Genomic DNA, 19,558 nt, shown 5'->3' with positions numbered 1-19,558 from the left:
TATTGTTTTATTACATGTAGGAGATTGCAGAATAAAAATTATCCCTCCAAAAAAATGGAATATTATTTGTTAGGGCTGGTAACACTGGTCCAGCGGTGTACAACATTATTTATAAGAAGAGTCGTTTTTTGAACTGCCGTTGATTGTTGTTGAGTGTCGTTTTTTTTGTTTGTTAATAATGTATTATATTAACTTAATAATTAATTCACGAAATTGGATTGGTCTTTTAAAACAAGTTTATTTTATTGTAATATATTATTTATACAATTGTCAATTCATGAGGTTAAGCAGATTGTGGACATGTGTGAGATTATCAATAAAATATATTATATTATAATGCAATAATGTATCCTTTATTTTTCAAGTGATATTTTTGGATTATTCATTATAATTTCCATAAGAAACATTTGCAGGATCAATAAAAGATCAACACAACGACGAATTGAGCAGAAAACGTAAAAAATGTATTTCACCGAAAACGAAACTGTTTCTGGTGTCAATTGATAATATTGTCTTAGTTGAGTTTAGAATGCGGAAGAATGGAAATGGCCATTATTATAACAGCTGGAATAAACATAAACGGTCAGAATGTAATTTCTCTCCTTTTTGAGGGCTTCCATAGTAAAAAAAAAAAAAAATAGTCTTGACACAGTAACATAAGACAGTAGTTATATAATATTAAAAAAAAAATCAAATGGCCATATTTTTAAGATGTGTATTATGTTATTGTAATGTTTGAAGTAGTAAAAACCATAAAAACGAGAAAACTTCAATACCACCGATATGTATTACAATAAATAATCCAGGGTAAAATAGTTAGGAGAAGGAGCTGTGGAAGACCTCAAATGTCTTGGACGGACAACCTCAGAAGATGGTCCAACACATCTACGAATTCACTATTCAGTGCAGCCATCAATAAACTTAAGCTCACAGTAGAAAGTATTGTAAGTATTGTATAAATAATACCAATATAAATTAACCTAATGCATATATTATGCACTTACATGCAGTGAAGGGTTAATATCAATATACTGAACGATATTTTATGGGGAATGAAGAGACTCTGAAAGACTACTTAAGAAATACTGGGACCATACTGGACTTAAACTCACCAACGTACTCGTCCATGTTGAAAGTCTTGACGTACTTGAAAGAAACTTCACCGGCCCTGTAGTACTTGATCAGGTACTTGTACATACCTAGCGGAGTTCCACCTGAAGTCGGTCTGAAGTTAATTGGTTTGCTTGTAAATAAGAAAGTGCGTTATTATATACTTACCCGTAGGAAGACCCAAGACAAAGTATCGGTCGGGCCCCGGGTTGAAGTCTTTGATTCTCTTGGTCACATACTTGGCCGCCCATTCCGAGACTCTATCAGCATTTTCAGTTATTATCATTCTCATTTTGGCTGCATAAAGACAGATAAAAGGTTGTGAAATACAGTGACCGAGCCAGATAATACAGGAATAGGTCAACAATTTCAAAACAACGCAACATGTACCTATCTATGTCATAGGCCCTATTTATTGAGGAGTTAGGTCAAGGTAGTTTTTTGCCAAAATCTTAATCTTATGCACATCTTATTCCTTTGATAATTCACTAACTGTTTGGTTCTCTCGAGTTGTACTCGTACAACAAATAATTAGTTGGATTTGTGTATTGGCAAGAGCTATATATTTGTATTAATTGTCAATTGCACAACCATTGAAATCATAGTAGGTATGTGAAAAATAAAATAAAAACACATCATTGTAAATACAATACCTACTCAGCGACGCATCGAAGGTAAAAATATAATGCAATTAAAAAAAATGTTTATTAAATTAAAATGAAACTATACAACTAACTCGATACATGCACAGTATAAGTGTTCATGGACATTTCTTGAGGAGTTAGGTATAGATCTTAATTTTAAGGTTTAACCGTGATGTGTACTTATTAGTCCGGTAATAAGGTGTTTTTTTTTTTTGTAGTTAAATGCAAAAATATATTTTTTAAACTTTTTTAGGCATAGTTTTTATTTATTTGTATACAATAATTTTTTACATCATTTATTTTCTCACAAGGTCCGAGCTCAATCGTAAAAACAATAGGTATGGTATAAATATAATGTTAATAAACACAATTATTAATGACTTGACATAGGATCTGGCCGTGAATGGTAATTGCTCTAGCTGTGCTTTACATGTGTGTATATATGGAAGAGGAAGTGTCATGAGGCCAACTGCATAATAATATCCAATGGTCTTCATAAAAAACTTAAATAATAAATGTCCGATATAGATATAGAAGTTTTGTAAAAATAGAAAACGGTCGATTAAAAAAATAGGTATCACATTTGATATATATATATATATTATGGCCCATGAACTTTTGAATTGAGTAAACAATTCTAAAAATGTAAATACACGGATTTGATTCTATTGTAAAAATTGATGGGCAAGCTAGACAAATGTTTGACGTTTATATAAATATTAGGTAATTGTTTTAAAATCTTTTTCTAGCAAAAAAAATATATATATATTTTAAATGTTTGACAATAATTAAAAGTAATAACGTTTCATTACAATAATTACTATACTGTTATTGTTGGTAAATAGTGTAATTCCCATTTTGCGCATCGTCAGGTTAGGTTAGAATAGGTATTAGTGTAATAAATTTCTATTTGTTCTATTATTTTAAGACACAAATAAGTAATAGTCAGTAACGTACTAAGATTTGATAAAGAAATCAACGATTTGACACCTAACAATGTTACATAAGAGAAATTCAGTAAAATAATGGTCAATATTAACTACATAGTATTATAGCAGATATGGCCTGGTGTCGGCGTTTACTGTAAAAATTACCAAAATTATTTTCTTAACAAGTTCTACATGCAAACAAATTATAGTTTATTGATTTTTACTCGGTCAACCTGACTAAGACTCCATTTTGTACCAACTATATCTAATATATTTTAGACATTTTGTATCCCAAGGAAACGTTTTTACAACGCCCCTTTAAAAAACAGCAGCTTTTTCAAACAAAAATTGAGCATTGTAAAAAAATACAAAACATCTTAACGATGACTTTAAAATAAACCTTAAATTAAATCTACTCACTTTCAAATTTATTAACACACATTATAATAATTAATATAGCCTTTATAGGTCCATTACACTTAAAAGCGTATCGAATAAAATTTTGACAAATTTAAAGATAAACATTTTTTTTTTAAACAGACTTGTGCTGTTAATGAGTTATTTGGAGTTGAATCTTTTTATTTTTATTTTTTTTTTACACTGAAATTAAATTTAAATTTACTAAAATAATCTAATTAAAACGGTGATTAAGTGGATTTCACTTGTAAGCCAACTAAATTGTATACCATGTAATTAGGATTCAATAACTATCGACGAGTAATTATAAATAATTATATTAATCGATAGATTTAGTTTAATTAATAGAGGAAATAGACATTACGATATTGTTGTAATAATTGTTAAGTAATAATCATCAAGATGTATAATGACGTTTCGAAAAGAGGTAGGTACAGTTTTAATGAAATTTTTTCATACCTTAAATCAATGTTTCTAGTTTTGTGTTACATATTTATTACATGTGTTACGAATTATTGTGTTAAAAAAAATATAATAGCATTCATTCAAGTGTTCTTACCGATTTGATTTCTTATATCAATTCAATACGACGTGCAGCATTCAAGGCGGGCGTGTCACTGCTTGTGTTATTTAAATGGCAACTATTTAGCTTCTACACTCAGCTCGGCTTTGTCTGTAGACATGGAACACATGTAATATTCTATATACGTATATGTAATACAATGTATATTATTATGACCGATAAGGTTGTTGATGTTTATTTTCTCTGTCATTATCTTTTTAGTTTGTGTACTATGTGCCCATATAGTAGTAATTACTAATTATTTTGTATCCGGTGCAGCAACACGTCTATGTGAACAAAAGTTATTTTTCTTTATCGCCCGCTAAAGAAACTGCTTAATTATATCGACATTAATATTGTATTAATACTATATTATCGTGTTTATAAGCATTGGATGTCGAATAAAAGAAAATATTAGGTATTATACAATATAATAATATTTCTGTCTAAGAAAATAATAACGATTAGGTATATCGTTTCATTTTGAAATAATAGTTTTATCTGATTTATTTTACTGTATCTTGAAAAACGTATCAAACATCCGTACACTTTTTTTATTGTATTTTTCAACGATAAAGAAATGGAACATATTTCATTATATCATGAAAAATGATTTGTTTATTTACACACAACAACATAACATGGTAACGATTTGAAAACAATATAAACAAAATATAGGAAACACAATAATTTTACAAAACAATTATTAAAAAAATAAATTATTACAATAACATTAACGATCAAAAGTATTTACAGTAAATTAAACGGATAGGTTGAAAATGCAAGAAAAGGCAACAATATTAAGTAGAATCAAATAAATATTTACAGTAAAAATAACAAATATGGGGGAAGGGGGGGGGGGGGTAGAAGGTGCAAGCCACAAGGGTACGTTAGAAACCGGAATAATAAAATCCTCTGTCGACGGGCTTGTCCGGGTACGGTTGCTTGCTTCTAAGGCTCTTGGCCACGGCCTTTACCCTCGCGACCCTGGCTCTGTATTCGGCGTTCCCCGTGGCGGTGCTTTGGCCGAAGCGGGCCGCCACGATCGGTGTCCTACGTACGGGTTCTTGGGCCGGTCGCGTTTCGGCGGGTTCCGGGACGGGCCGCTGGCAACGTCGTCGCCGCCGCTATGGGCTTCGATGGTCGGTGGTTGGACCTAGGTGGCTTCGTACAGAAGTGCGTCAATAATGGCTTTGTACGCACCGGCAACAGTTGACCGTGCCCAGCGGTTCAGACTGGTGGCCAGACAGCCTGACTTCTGGCGGCCGACGTCGTTGGCGTTTACGGGAAACAATTTTTTACAATGTGAGAACAGCTTGTAACAATGATAACAGACCAATGCGGTGGAAAAAATAACGTAACTAATAAGAGCAATTAAATATATGAGAATATAAAAATACATTACATAAAAGAAAAACATTAAAAAACATATAGTATAAAAAATGATTGGCTTTGGAATAAATTTACAAGAAAGACATAGGATTATTAGGAAATATAAAAAAGTTACCAAAATGGAGGAATATAAAAAATAACGGACACAGTCAACGTGGGCGGAATACCAAGAAAAAATAATAAATAATAAATTGCGAAGTGCACTTATACTAGAAATAAAACGATATAAATGAACAAAGACCATAATTAATTGGCATGCAAAATTTAACCCATCCAGAGCCTGTCGCACGTCCGCGGCATCTTCGCCGGCTTGGTCGGCTTTGGACTTGGTGGGTGCCATACGATCTAACACTTTCATAATGCCAATTGACAGCCCGTTCTTCAAAATATTGTACAAAAAAGACATTGCTTTAGGAGAAAAGGTTATTTTTGATAAAGAGAACAAGAGAAATATAAAACATGAAAACGATACACAGTACAATTTTAGACAAGTCAATAGTTACAAAAAAACAACGGCCGTCGTGACGACCGTTAGTTTATTTGCAACATTTGATTGTATAATATAGTAGCCAGACATATTATTATTATATTTGTTTGTTTATCTAAAGTCTTAACACCCCAAATGGGTAACGAGTACAGTTATTAAAAGTTTCACAAAAGAATATACAGCAACAACTTGGGTATTAGATATACAAATAGAAATAATAACAAATAAATATATACACAATAAACACATGTAAGCTTAATTACTATTCAATATATAATATTTTTTAATTTAATTTGGGAATCAAAAGAAAAATCAAAATTAAGTACATTGTCACATGCATCTAAAATGCGATACTCTGGACTATATTTAATTAAGTTTGTGTAGCATTGTGGTATTAAGGACGGGCGATTATTTCTTAAATTAAAGGTTGGAATTTTAAAGTTTATTTTGCTTAGGAATTCTGGACAGGATAATTTACCATTTATTAATTTATGAATAAAACCTAAGTCGTTATATAACCTTCTAGAAGCCAATGACTCTGAATCCAATTCTACAGCTAAAATATTAGACATAATATACGTTGTACCCATAAATGCCCGATTGATGTGTGTATGGATTAAATAAAGACAAATAATAAAGGTTAAGCTCAAGTATACTCAAAAACGGAATTTCTTCTTCGGATTTGATTTAATAATATATGTTTTGTGTTTGTGAAAGCGCTTGCTGTATAATAGCATAGAAAATCTAAGGTTATACTGGGATTAGGTTTATCACAAGTTGACAGTACTGTCGAATCAGATATACACTTTTTTAGGATTTGCCAACACATCCGTGTTAAAATAGGTAAGTATTACTACTGCGTTGTATCTCATTAGATTATTTACAAAAAACAAAATGTATTAAACTTTTCATGGATCCAGTGAAAAATTTCCAGAAAACTACTAGGTATGTATACATTTTTGTACACATGGTCTTTTTTATTTTTAATATCCTGTGTTTATACTAAAGAAATAAATCATATCATAAAGAAATGGAAAATATTTTATTTAACAAATTTTTTTTTTTATTTACACAGAATAACATGGTAACAAACGATTTAAAAACAATTAACAAATAGGAAAAATGCCAAGTACAATAATTATACAAAATAATCAACAAGAACAACAAGCCACAAGGGTATGTAAAAACCCCGAATAGTGAAATCCTTTATCGTTGGACGTGTCCGGGCCTTCTCCTCTAGCTCATAGCGATAGCCGTTAACCTGGCTTTATACTCGGCGTCCACGATGGTGGTGGTTTGGCCAAAGCGGGCCACTGCTCGGCCGGTCGCATTGACGTCTGTGGCTTCGAATGGGACCGTACAGCCTAGGCCTTCATGCATTCCGGACAGCAGTTTGTCTTTGAGGGCCTTGCACGCATTCGAAACCGTTGAGCCATTGCTTTTGGAGATAAAGTTGATTTTTAATTAGATAAAGATTTATAAAACAAAACAAGTCACAGTGAAATTTTAGAATATTGTACACAAAAGCCATTGCAAAGTTGATTTTTGATTAAAGATTCACAAAGATTTATAAGACAAGAAAACATGAAAACAATACAAAACAAGTCGATAGTTACGATAAAACAATTTGCAACATTTGATTGTATAATATAGTAAATTAATTAACAAATAGTAAAAATGCCAAGTACAATAATTATACAAAATAATCAACAAGAAACAAATGACAATAATAATAATATGAATCAAAATAGGTCTGGAGGTACAAGCCGGATATGTCCGTGCCTTCTTCTCAAGCTCATAGCGATGGCCGTTAACCTGGCTTCATACTCGCCGTCCACGATGGCGGTGGTGGTTTGGCGGAAGCGGGCCACCGCGTTCCTGTTGCTCGGCCGGCCGCATTGACGTCTGTGGCTTCGAATGGGACCGTACTGCCTAGGCCTTTATGCATTCTGGACAGCAGATTGTCTTTGAGGGTCTTGCACACATTCGAAACCATTGATCGTACCCGACGGTTGAGACTGGCCAGAGGGCCTAGTGTTTGGCGGCCGACGTTGTTGGTGATTGAAATAACAAAATACATTACATAATAGATAAACATAAAAAAACATACAGTATTAAAAATGATTGGCTTTGGAAAGTGCCGAGAAATAAATTGACAAGAAAGAGTAAGGATTAACAGGAAGTATATATAAAAAAGTAACTACAATAGATGAATATAAAAGCTAATGGACACAGTCAACAAATTGAAGAAATCAAACGACACGACTGAATAATGTGCAAAAATAACCAATTTAAAGCCACTGTTCGTGCGTCCATGGGTTTGGCGGCATCTCTGTTGGCTTGGTCGGTAGGTTGGACGTCGGCATTGACTGTTTGCGTATTGGCTTTGGGCTTGGTTTGCGCGATACAGTCCAAGACTTTGACAATTTCAATTGACAGTCCATATCTTTAGTTTATTACCAAGGGAAGATATAGAAAACACGGTGTTGCAAACACCAATGGAAATTGTGGTATCTATAGAAAAAAAAAAAAAATATATTAGTAATAATTATTAACTAATTAACATGTTGAAGACGAAAAACTAGTCGATAATAAATGTTGTAAAGATTTTAATTTTTCTGCCAAACTGTTGTCGTTATTCTTTTGATATATTTTAAGACATTATTTATTCGTTTAATTTAATATACATCGTTTAATAGGAAATCTCTGCGCTACTTGTCTTTAAAAACCAAACGACTATTGACTTTGAATTTAAATATCTACAAAGTTACAAGTAAAAAATCGATTATTATTGAAAGTTTCTGAGATTCAAACGACAATTTTAAAATGTAATTTTTACTACCAAGATTTTTCCATGTTTGAATTTTCGACAGCAGCTGTACATCATAAACTTCGTCGCCTTAATTAGGTTTGGCCACAAGACGGTAAATAGTCGGTATAGCAAGGCAATGGTATAATTGTTTTAAATTTAATTATAACATTTTACCAGTTGTTAAAATCAACTGCCATTTTAAAATTCTTGTAGTATTCGTATTACAAGCAATTTAGTATTTTTTATCAGCAAGATTGTTATTTAGTGATAACAAAAAGTGATAACGTTGGCGCACGTATCGGTGGACGCATACAATTTTCCAGAAAAAAAATAACAAGAATGTATGTATCCAGAATGTTGAAATATAGAAAATGTAACGACAAAATGAAAAAAATCCAGAAGAGTATCGTACCAGAAACTAAAACATAGAAAATAAATTTAACGAAAATATTATAACGGAAATATAAAAAAAATGTAATTATATATTCACTGAAACGTAATAGTCCGGAAAATGAGAGTGCAGAATAGAAAATATATGTTTATCGCCATCTGGTTGTGCGATAATATCATAGATAATAAAAACATGATTTACACTATAGAATATTATCTTATTAGTTGATTAAAGAATAAAAATTGTTTGAATTTCGAGTTTCATTTTAACAATTTTTTGATATTTTTAAATAATTGTAAGATCTTTTAATACATTTGGTACTGTCTTGTGTTATATGCCGTTTGATGTCATACATTTATACATTTGACCCAGTAGAAAAGAATACACTAGTTTTTTTTAGTAAATTAACTAAATTGACACTGGAAACTTCCTCTAGGGTATTTTTTAAGAATTCACTGAATAGACTATAGCGAATTTATTTAACTATGCTATAAGTTTACTGCCTGAAAAAAACATTTAAATCTATTATAGTGAACCTTGTGCAATCCCAAACTACAAACTCCATACTGCAAATAACTTAACATTCATATAAATTTCTTCAATGAAATAATGAATGTGTCTCGCTGTCCAAACTCTAAGCCTGTGTTTCTGACTCGTTAAAATGTATGTCAATAATTAATAGCGTTTTCAAAGATTCTCAAGTTACTGCAAAATTCTGTTGTGTAATTAATACTGCTTTCCATACAAAAAATAGGTGTTCAAGGTTTTCACAAAAACCATTTTGTAAGTCTATTTCAGAAAAACTATATGAATACTATAGTAAGTTTTCGAAAACATAAAAATTTGTAATACAAGTTAACATTTAAAGATGGCATACAAGTAGTTCGCGTCTCAAAGAAAAACAGATTTCATTAGACTAATGTATTTCTATGAAAATTGTTTGACTTTTTAAAAATCACCAACTTCAATCTATCCTGTCATTTTTCTTGATTTATACTATTTCTCAGGGTCACGTAGACTACTTTCGGTTCCGTTGTAGAGGAGGAAAGAAATTTAAAAAAGTCCACACGCAGGCAATTTATTTCAACCAAAGGGTGTAGCGCTCCACAATGAAATATATTCATTTATTACTGATAACTGTAGCATGTTTGATAATACTGATTTAAAAATTGTTATCTTCGAAACGTTCAGAAAAAATTAAACCAAGTGATTGATCATGAGTACTGTTAATTATTTTAATTTGAGTAAACTTGTAAATGGTATATGTATATATTATAGGCTATGTACCCAAAAAAGTAGTAAAAAAAATACAGTGTGATACTTGCAAATCTTATACAACTAAAACAATTCATATAAATAAAATACTTAACGAGACTTTAAATATTTAGTCACAATGCATTTTTAAAACATACAATTTTTCTGTTTTATTCTGTTAAGGATATACTATTATTATAAAAAAACAAAATATAATATTTATCAAAAGTACATTTAAAAAGCACATAAGTTCTTTAATAATAGGAATAATAGTACAAATAAATAAAAATGTATCAATACATCAATGCATTATACCAAATCTTGTATAACTAAAACAATTCATATAAATAAAATACTTAACGAGACTTTAAATATTTAGTCACAATGCATTTTTAAACACATACAACTTTTCAGTTTTATTCTGATATGGATACACTATCATTATAAAATTAAACAAAAGTACTGTAAAAAGCACATTAGTTCCATAATAATAGGAATAATAATACAAAAAAATAAAAATTTATCAAAACATCAATTCATTATACCATTAGTTATAAATATCATAGATAGCCCGCCGAGACAATTTTCAGTTCTGGATGTCGACACGGGGTGGTTGCTAATAGTATCATTTTTATTTAAAACGATACTTTAGGGCTCACCCCTTGTCGACGTCCAGAACTGTAAATTGTCTTGGTGGGCCATCTATAATATTTATAGTCAATGATAAAACCTATGATTCTGATGATTTATTTGTAATGTTACGAGTAAAAAATAGTTTTTATTCATTATGTTGAAACCTTAATGTCTCTTTTGCTAAGTCTAAAATATTTATTATTAGTGGGTGCACAAAATAATAGCACTTAATTTTAAAAGGTAAAAAATACACGTTGAAAATGACTGTTGCTTTGACGGCACACAGGACATTTTACTATAGGGTCAGACCTAAGAATTGTCAGCATACAGCTATTGCATATCCATGCGTGCCCACATGGAGTAATCATATACCTTATTGGAGTTTCCCTTAGCGTCCTCACCAAACATGTCACACATCTACTTTCATCGTCAAGCGAATCATTGTCATCAATATTTACGGTTTCATTTGCACCCTCAGAAATGGCTACAGGTATGTTAGCAATTAATTCTTCAGCTACTGCAGAATCATCAATCCGGTTATCTTCTGAAAGAGGTATATAAGCATTTGGGTTGCTATTGATCTCTGCCTGTAATGCCCAATTTCTCTGACGTTGTTCATAAGCAGTAGTAGTGTGAGAGCATATTTGCAAAAACTGCCACATATTCATCAGTCCTTGAGAATATTGGCTAGTTGCATTCTTTATACGATTGGAGTTTATAACATAATTTACTCTATAGTTTCTTGTTGGCCTTATATTATTTGACAACTGATTCACTATTGTATGGTAATTCATACTTAGACGAGCTAACTGATCTGTAATCACACAATTTAATAAAGTTTAGAAAAAACTTTAAGCAACTTATGATTATACATATATATAATAAACAAATAAATATTTAAATGTTGTCATCTTGTGAGCGCTGAAGGTGACAACACTGTTGCCGAAATATATTTATACACAGAGTTTATCTTTTTATGGTTGAGGGTTTAAATATTTATTCATTTACTATATTTAATTAAGTTTCTTTATAAAATAATTAAAGTATTAAATTACACATGTGCTTACTAAGAAAAATCCATAAGTTTGGATGCGCCACTGATAATTTTAGTCTCAAACTATTGTGAAAACTTTCCACATTGTTATTAGTGCGCCTTGATAGTCCATGGACAGAAAAAACGTGAACACCAACTTGTCCTATCCAATAACTGCAAGATAAATGATTTAGGCTTAGAGAATAATTGTCTATTATATAATACTTAGTAGTAAGTACAGTTAGCCATTCATAATAGAGTTTGGTTACAATGGCTTTGCGTGGGTGGGTGTGGGAGGCACAAATGTGTAAGGTAAGTGTCCTAATTGCTACACTAACTCTTCAAGAATGTTCAAGTTTTTCTACAGAGTTTTGGAAATTTAAAAAAAGAAGTCCTGGAACATTCCTGAAGTAATTTGTAATGGAATAAATAAATGAAGCATCAATTAAAGTGAAAACAAAATTAAATAAAAAGCAGAGTTGTCTTTCCCTGAATTAAATACAACTGTATTGAAAATATGAAAATTTAGTTTAACTTTATAATATATGTATTTAAAGAGGTTCTTTTTTATAAATGAATAAACTTGAATCAATAGCTACAATTGTATCTTGAACCCCCGAACGTTATATTTATTCTTTGGATATATTGTACGCAAGTTACAACCTTAAGAACCAGATCATTGAATTAACTATTTGTACTTGAAAATTCTATATTAAAATCAATCGACAATGGTATACATTGTAGCCTTCAGCAACTAGCAAACTCAGTTAGCTATGATCAAATTTAAAAAATTGTCATATTGCTTAGGCCCAGGCAAAGCCGGAGAACACATCTGGTTTATATAAACAAAAGATGACAGTGTACTATAACTAAATACTCATTACTACAGCCATTTACTGTAATATGAGGAGAGTCGACCAGTTTCAGAAAGTTGTATGTCCAAACAAACAAAGTTTTTGGAAATAATAAAAAAATGATTAATTTATAATTTATGTAGGTATTAAATTTGGTTTTCAGGAATAGTAGATTACATAGACAGAGAATAATTGAAAAAATGTAAAAAATACCTAATGATGAATTTACCCTCTTTGCAAATTATATATTAAATATAATTCATCAATGGTCTAGTAATAAGGATAAGTTAATATTTTAACATAAAAAATGATTAGTTATTATGTAACAATTTTCTTTCCAACAAATTTAATTGACATTAAAACTCGAATATAAGATAAAATAAATAGCATGAATGTGAAACCCTTGTAATTCAGATACTATTTCTTTAAAAAAAACATCAAAAGTAAAATTTTACCTTCGGTAATAACTAAATAAACTAGTCATAGGAACTTGATGATTAATGGCAAATAACCGAATGACTTCATACGCTCTCTCTATATCAGCAGCAGGTAGTAATGGCAAAGCAAACAACATTCTCAAAGCTTTTAATGCTTGACCATTAGTATTTATTAAATGGAGAAATCCTTTTTTTTTCATATTTTTCCATACCGCCTGTAAAAATAGAAAATAGTAATTACTTCAATCATACTATTACTATCTACTTATCTATTATTACTGTTGCTATTATTTATAATTTATTTTATTTTTATATTTAAAACATATCGAGGTCTAATTACAATCATACGCCTATTAGGTACTTATGAAATAAACAATAAGCAAATTATGTATTTAATAATATGGAATCTGTTAATAATGAAGGATGTTATCCAAGATAATTTAGTATTACCTTTACCGAAACAGAATTTAACTTTATAATAATAAAAAACGATTAACTCTGCCAAACATCTTTGCAAAATCACTGTATATGACATCATGAAAGAAGCTAAGAATATTGTGGGAAAAATTGAGCAGGTTAATATTTGTTGAGCGATTTTCACGGAAACAATGTTTGATATAGACTAATTTTTTTTTTTTAAATACAGGGTTATTTTCTTAGACGGCAAATCTTTAAAAGTTTTCAGTAAAATTTGAATAATAAAATTGGCACAATAATCACATCAGTTAAACAGTTTTATTTAAATATAAAATGTTTACTGAATAACATCATGATATTTATCTATACTACTACATACAGTTATTACTTATTATTAATATCTCAAATTATTACTAAATAAATATGGTAGCATATTATTATTTGAAGTCAGGGGATATGAAGTGAAATAATTCTGCAAATATAGCATGCAAAATCAATTAGCAAATTCTACACTTCGACTAGTAAAAGTGTAGAATTATATGAAATAATAAATTAAAACTGATAAATATATTTTTAGCTAACCTAAACAAAGAGAATGGCTCTACCGGACATTCGTATAGAGATGATCAAGATGTAAAAAATACTTATTTATCAAATAACCTACTTGATTGTGGTGGAACCAGCAACCAGCAACTCTTGCTTGGGGAAATAATGATATTAATGTATCTCGAAGGGCTGTCCCAAAATCAGTTATTATAACAGATGGGTTTAAATTTGGGACAATATTCGATTTCACAAAATTTAAAACACTAATGTAGGCATTCCTTGATTTTGATTCCATTAAACAATATACAACAGGTATGGACTAAACAAATATATACATAAAATTACAATTAAACACAACATAAAAAATATTTAAGATTCCAGGAATCTTATGTGTATGAGTGGCTAAACAATTTGTTTTCTATATAAGTTATTAACCAAAAAAATAGTTGTCATAGGTACTTTCTATTTCTGCAATTAGAAAAATTGTATTCATTTTTATTTTTGTATAAATATATTCTTTTCTTAACTAATAATTATACGTAATCCACAAAAAATATAAACATGTGAAATATTAAAATAACTTACATGGTTTTGAATCATACAGTGAATAGTTAATAATTGTTTACCCATGTTTGGGGATACAATTTTGAATGTAGCATCAACGTGTATTTCTTCAACATTCGCTACTAATTGAATTAAACCAGTGCAAGCAAATATTAGACTTTGGTGACCGTCAATACATAGCACACAGCCCTTAAATATGCTTTCATTACAGCATGAATATCGTGGAAGTGTTCCATTTTCAAAAAGAACTGCCAGTTCAGTACAAGAAGTTGGTAATTTCGGAAGAGAGTGCCTTCTCGCTATACGCATTATAGATTCAGCTGTTGCCCAAGAATAGAGACTGCTAGCTTCAGGATTCCTTAAAAAATAAAAAATTGTATATAAGTTTTACAAATATATGAAAATAAACCAAGTAGACAATATCGATTAAGATACCTTTCTGATTCTTGATCATATATTAATTTTAATAAACCATTTTCTTTACTGGCTCGCGTTTTTAGAATCAATCTAAAAGATTTAATTAACATCTCATTATTGTCTCTTATTTCATGTCCATTATGGGGTTTGATGATAATTAATGTCCCATCAGTCGATTTTTTCAATGAACCCTTGCAGAAGTTGAGTCCTCGTTTGGCACATTGATAGTAACTACAAATAAACGATTAATTATGTAGGTACAAATATTTAATATTGTATTACTATTTTACAATAATCTACAGGGTAAAACTGGCCCTTAAGTAATCCAAGAGCAGTGTGTTTTATTATTGTCCCTGTGAATTTCAATTAGGTACTTACGTAACGCCTTTTTTCTTCCCCAAATTGTCATAAATGAAACCTCCATGTTCCATTATATAAAATTGTATTATAATTATAAGGTTGAAAGAAAGCGTCCAGCTGACGGTCGTATGATTTAAAATATACAATTTAAATATAAAAATAATGTATAAAAGTATACCTGTAATTAAAAATTGCAAAGTTTCTACAATAAAATATAAAAATATACATAAAATAAAATTGTATGATTCATACAAAAAATGATGATACACATAACTAATAATTACGTGTAAAAAAAGGGTGTTATTGCAAGTTGTAACACCGTACACGCTTGACATCCTTCTGTCAGTTAAGTGGTGGGTGCGGGCTGTCCAGTGTATGTCGATAACACATACCTTCCCTTCCAATACACTTGCAATATTGGGATTCCAATGTATTTCGCGACTATTATTAGAAACAACGACTTGGAAACATACGATAACAACAACAGTAAAATTAAAAATAATGTACGACCCGTGGCCATCGCCGGAAACTGATATGGTTTATTAGTCTGTAGTCAATACAAACTACGGACTTATTTATGGAAACCCCCTTAATCTAATTTTACCGTACTTTAAAGACGACTAAATCGCAATAATATCCTATCTAAATCCGACAATAGTTATTGAACAAATATTGGAGATCTCCCTTGATGTATCGATTATTATCAAACCGGATTATTTTTAAGAACGTACTGGTCGAAGTAAAACCATGATTTTATGTACATAAATAGAGCCTGTATGTGTATAAGTTAAGGGAATTCGATACCGGCCGTCTTTTTCAGTATAAACACATCATTTTTCTTCCATCGCACAGGCCGAACCGGTTATCCGATAAATAATTTGAAAACAGATTTGAATTCGTCATGAAGTGTACTTGGGATCCTACGAGGCACTTTTTTAATTTTTAATTTTAACCCTTTCCAAATTTGATTTAAATATTTGAAATTTTATAAAATGTTCAATGGTTTCTCATTCATAGTTAGAAAAATATATCAAAAAAGTACCTCGTAGAATCCCAAGTTTACTTCATAACGAATTCAAATCTGTTTTCAGATTACTACTAAGATCACTGGTTCGGCCTGTGCGATAGAAGAATAAAATGTATATTATACTAACTAAAATGGCTTTTACTCATAGACAAAATGATTTAAATTAAAAATATTACCACGAAGCTAATACAAATTAACCGGTAAATTAATTGACACGGTCGAAATTCATTAAAACCACTTTTTTCTTAAATATTATCTATACAAAACAAATGGTCGGTATCGAATCCCCTTAAAAAAGATAAATATTAAAATTTATCCAGCCTTCCTGTGTAAGAATTATACATGTTGACAAATTTTAGTTAACCATCAAGTTTTAGTGAAAAATTGCCTATACAATGAGCTTTAATAAATGCTATAGTATGTAGATGTCCCTTAAAATGTCATGTTTCACGGTTGCAAAAACAGGGGTTAGCAAATGGCAAAATCACTTTCAAATAAAATCTTTGATGGGTTTGGTCCACAGGAATAAAAATTATCGTTGCTTCAGACACAAAAAAACAACACATATCAAAAAATGTCTTCCAGCTATCGCATCAAAGGTAAAATGATGTTGACATTAATAAAATAATCCAAGACTTATTCAATGCCGTTTTGAGGACTTTTTTTAGTTTCAAAACTATTTTAGGCTGTACACTAAGTTTATAAAATGAAAACGTCCTAATTATTAAAATTCTTGAAGAAAGCTCATCGACAAAATCTAGTTCAAGTTCACAATATATTTTTCAAGTAGTTAAAAAAAATTCTTTGTATTGAGAGGTTCTTTTTTGAGAATTGAATATTTGTAATGGAGCCATATAGTACCTACGTTTATATGATAGCGTTAAAACGGCTTGAATTTAAATAGTTTTTAAATTTCTTAAAACGATTTAGTTTAATACCTATTATCCGTTTACATATACATATAAATGTATAATTAATCGATTTAGTGAACATTTTTAATGAAAACTGATAACTAGTATGATATTGATAATAAAAATGCAGAATGAAAAAGCCACGGTCATATGTCAAATTTATAAACCGTTTTACACGTTTAAAACTGTTATAATTTCTTAAACTCCATAGCACAAGCGTTTTAATTTTGAAAATGGTTTGAAGTTTTTAAACCGTTTTAAAGTGTTTACATGACATGAATGCATTTTAATTTCAAATCGATTTTCCTCGCCATCATATAAATGTACTAATAGAGGTTTTAATATTCTAATAAAAAAATAGTGAAGAATCCTTATAACTATTACTATACTAAATTATACACATAATTTTATGATAAATTTTTTTTTTTATATAAATTGTTGATTTGCAGCACCTTAAAGAGTAGTTAATAGGCAGATTACACAGGTATGTAGATAGTCCACAGGCAATTGTTTTGTAAACGACTGCACTCAACAAATAAATGGTTATACTATAAAGTTTACGTCCAAAATAAGGTTGTCTGTACCCCACCAAGGTATGACTTTTAAATAAATATTTACTATGATATTTATTACATTAATTTTATAAATAGCCATTAGTATTGGAATGTAGTTCCGGACCCAGTGATGTCTAATATACTCTGTATTTATTTTTAATCGCTTTTGAATTTATTTTTAAGTAATGGGACGTATCGTTCCAATGGTGTTAGCATGTTGCTGTTTAGTGATTTCAATACTACCTACATAAATTATGTAAAAGTATAAAAATCAGACATTACATTAACATTTAACATTGTTGCTATTCACTTACAATTTTTTTGGACAATTGTTTAATTATAGTGAATTTTCCAAAACGGTATTTTATGGACAAACAATAATATTTTGTAAGGGACATTTCTTTGATGACCTCAAAACCTAAAAGAAGATGTCTTGAATAGTACAAAAAAATAGAAAATAGTTATAATAATATGAGAAACTTTATGAGTCTTTTAACAAATTTCATAACATCTATTCTGAAAAACGAGTTTTTTACAATAAATGTAAAATTTAAACTTAACAAAACACATTTAAAGTGAACAAAATGAGTTAAATATGGAAAGCCCAAAGAATGATATAATAATCAGTATTTTAGCATTTATGGGCATTAGTAAACAACGCATGAAAGCAGAAATAAAAGTAAAAAATAGTTCAATTTATTTTAAATATTTGGTGCAGTATACAATTACCTTAATATTAAATTAAGAATTTTCCAGAAAGTTCCAAAAAATTAAGCCCCGGGTACCGGCGTCGTAAAAATTATAGGCACAGCCGTTGCAGCACCGTCCCCTCTCTTCTATCCTCGTGTCAAAGGGTCCGTCGCCGTTAAGTCGCAAAACGGAAAAACGACCACAGTAATCAAAATAGTTGAAATAATTATATCTGTTAGTCGAAAAAAATCTATATTTTTTTGGAGGGGGCTAAAAATATTTGTACCGTAGCCCGTGTTCTCAAATTACGTCACTGATAAGTCCCTCACGACTTATGTAGCCCTCTCCAACATTTTCACACTGTGCAGTTTTTTAGGCCATACATTAATGGGTAATAACCCATTAATAATATTGTAATATGTTACTAAGTCCAGCCATGTTTACGTCATGACCGATTTCTCCTTGAATACTAATATGTGTACGACCGAAAGGAGTTATTCTATACTTTGTATATAACCAAAATGTAAACAACGTCATAAATTGTAAAATCCAAATTATAAATTGTAAAAGCCAATTTATTTATGCAAATTATATATTTTGTACAACTGAAAGATTGTAAAAACGCACAAACAAACACATAAATTGTATCTATCCGACAATGTTAGGCACTTAGCAGAAGACAACTTGGCCATTCACCAACAACCCGGATTAACGCTTGCACAACTGAGAAAAGGTCACCGAGGCGGGGATTCGAAGGACTCCTTCCACCGAACCGGATGGACATTTTGCGTAAATACCAGCCGTTTCACCACAGCACCTTAGAAGTGTTCTTGGCCGCGTATTATGACAATACCTGCAACAAGCACTTATTTTATTATCTGTGTATCAACTTAAATGCTTATATTGGAATACATATATTACCTATTTTATTGAAAGTATTAACTTTATTTACGAAACATCCATCTTCCTTCTTCAACCACTTGTGTGTTAAAGTATCCAAAGGCCACAGACTGCTGGAACTTTACAATATATTAATCATAAACATAATGTATATCGACTGTGATTAATCAAAACTTGATAAAACGAAAATTTTTTTTTCTGTGATAATAATTTCTAA

General features: G+C 30.3%; 2 protein-coding genes across 8 annotated transcripts in view; both read right to left on the bottom strand.

Moving 5' to 3' along the window:
• LOC126840032 (glucosamine-6-phosphate isomerase-like) overlaps window positions 1-19,558 on the bottom strand; it is a 73,486-nt gene that overhangs the window by 29,372 nt on the left and 24,556 nt on the right. The window contains exons 1-3 of one of the 3 annotated variants that reach the window (XM_050575524.1): window positions 3,660-3,801; window positions 1,279-1,407; window positions 1,113-1,214 (exon numbers count right to left, since the gene is read on the bottom strand). The exons of 1 other annotated variant lie outside the window; for it this stretch is intronic. In XM_050575524.1, coding sequence (XP_050431481.1) covers window positions 1,113-1,214; window positions 1,279-1,402 — 226 coding nt within the window. In that variant the 5' untranslated portion in view covers window positions 1,403-1,407; window positions 3,660-3,801. Of the gene's footprint in view, window positions 1-1,112; window positions 1,215-1,278; window positions 1,408-3,659; window positions 3,802-19,558 lie in introns of those variants that run through there. One more of the 3 variants, XM_050575525.1, reaches the window with a different exon arrangement.
• LOC126840030 (uncharacterized) lies at window positions 10,100-18,758 on the bottom strand. 5 transcript variants are annotated; one of them, XM_050575519.1, is made up of 11 exons: window positions 18,481-18,758; window positions 18,066-18,169; window positions 17,831-17,994; window positions 15,544-15,700; window positions 15,278-15,437; window positions 14,918-15,130; window positions 14,504-14,840; window positions 14,037-14,237; window positions 12,974-13,170; window positions 11,699-11,838; window positions 10,100-11,445 (listed from the first exon to the last, which is right to left on the bottom strand). In XM_050575519.1, exons 5-11 carry the CDS (start codon window positions 15,328-15,330, stop codon window positions 10,865-10,867), a joined length of 1,722 nt encoding a protein of 573 aa, XP_050431476.1. In that variant the 5' UTR covers window positions 15,331-15,437; window positions 15,544-15,700; window positions 17,831-17,994; window positions 18,066-18,169; window positions 18,481-18,758; the 3' UTR covers window positions 10,100-10,864. The 5 variants fall into 5 exon arrangements, with proteins under 5 accessions (XP_050431476.1, XP_050431473.1, XP_050431477.1 ...); XM_050575516.1 differs by having other exon boundaries at window positions 15,278-15,700; XM_050575518.1 differs by lacking the exon at window positions 14,037-14,237 and having other exon boundaries at window positions 10,101-11,445; window positions 15,278-15,700.

This window comes from Adelges cooleyi, unplaced genomic scaffold (assembly GCF_023614345.1).
Source record: "Adelges cooleyi isolate 19-005CV unplaced genomic scaffold, UGA_ACOO_1.1 ACOO_flye_CR_arks_rails_tigmint_CR_PRNA_33, whole genome shotgun sequence".
NCBI classification, from domain to species: Eukaryota; Metazoa; Arthropoda; class Insecta; order Hemiptera; family Adelgidae; genus Adelges; species Adelges cooleyi.
The sequence above is the reverse complement of the archived record's forward strand: the minus strand, read 5'-3'. Positions and strand labels throughout refer to the sequence as shown.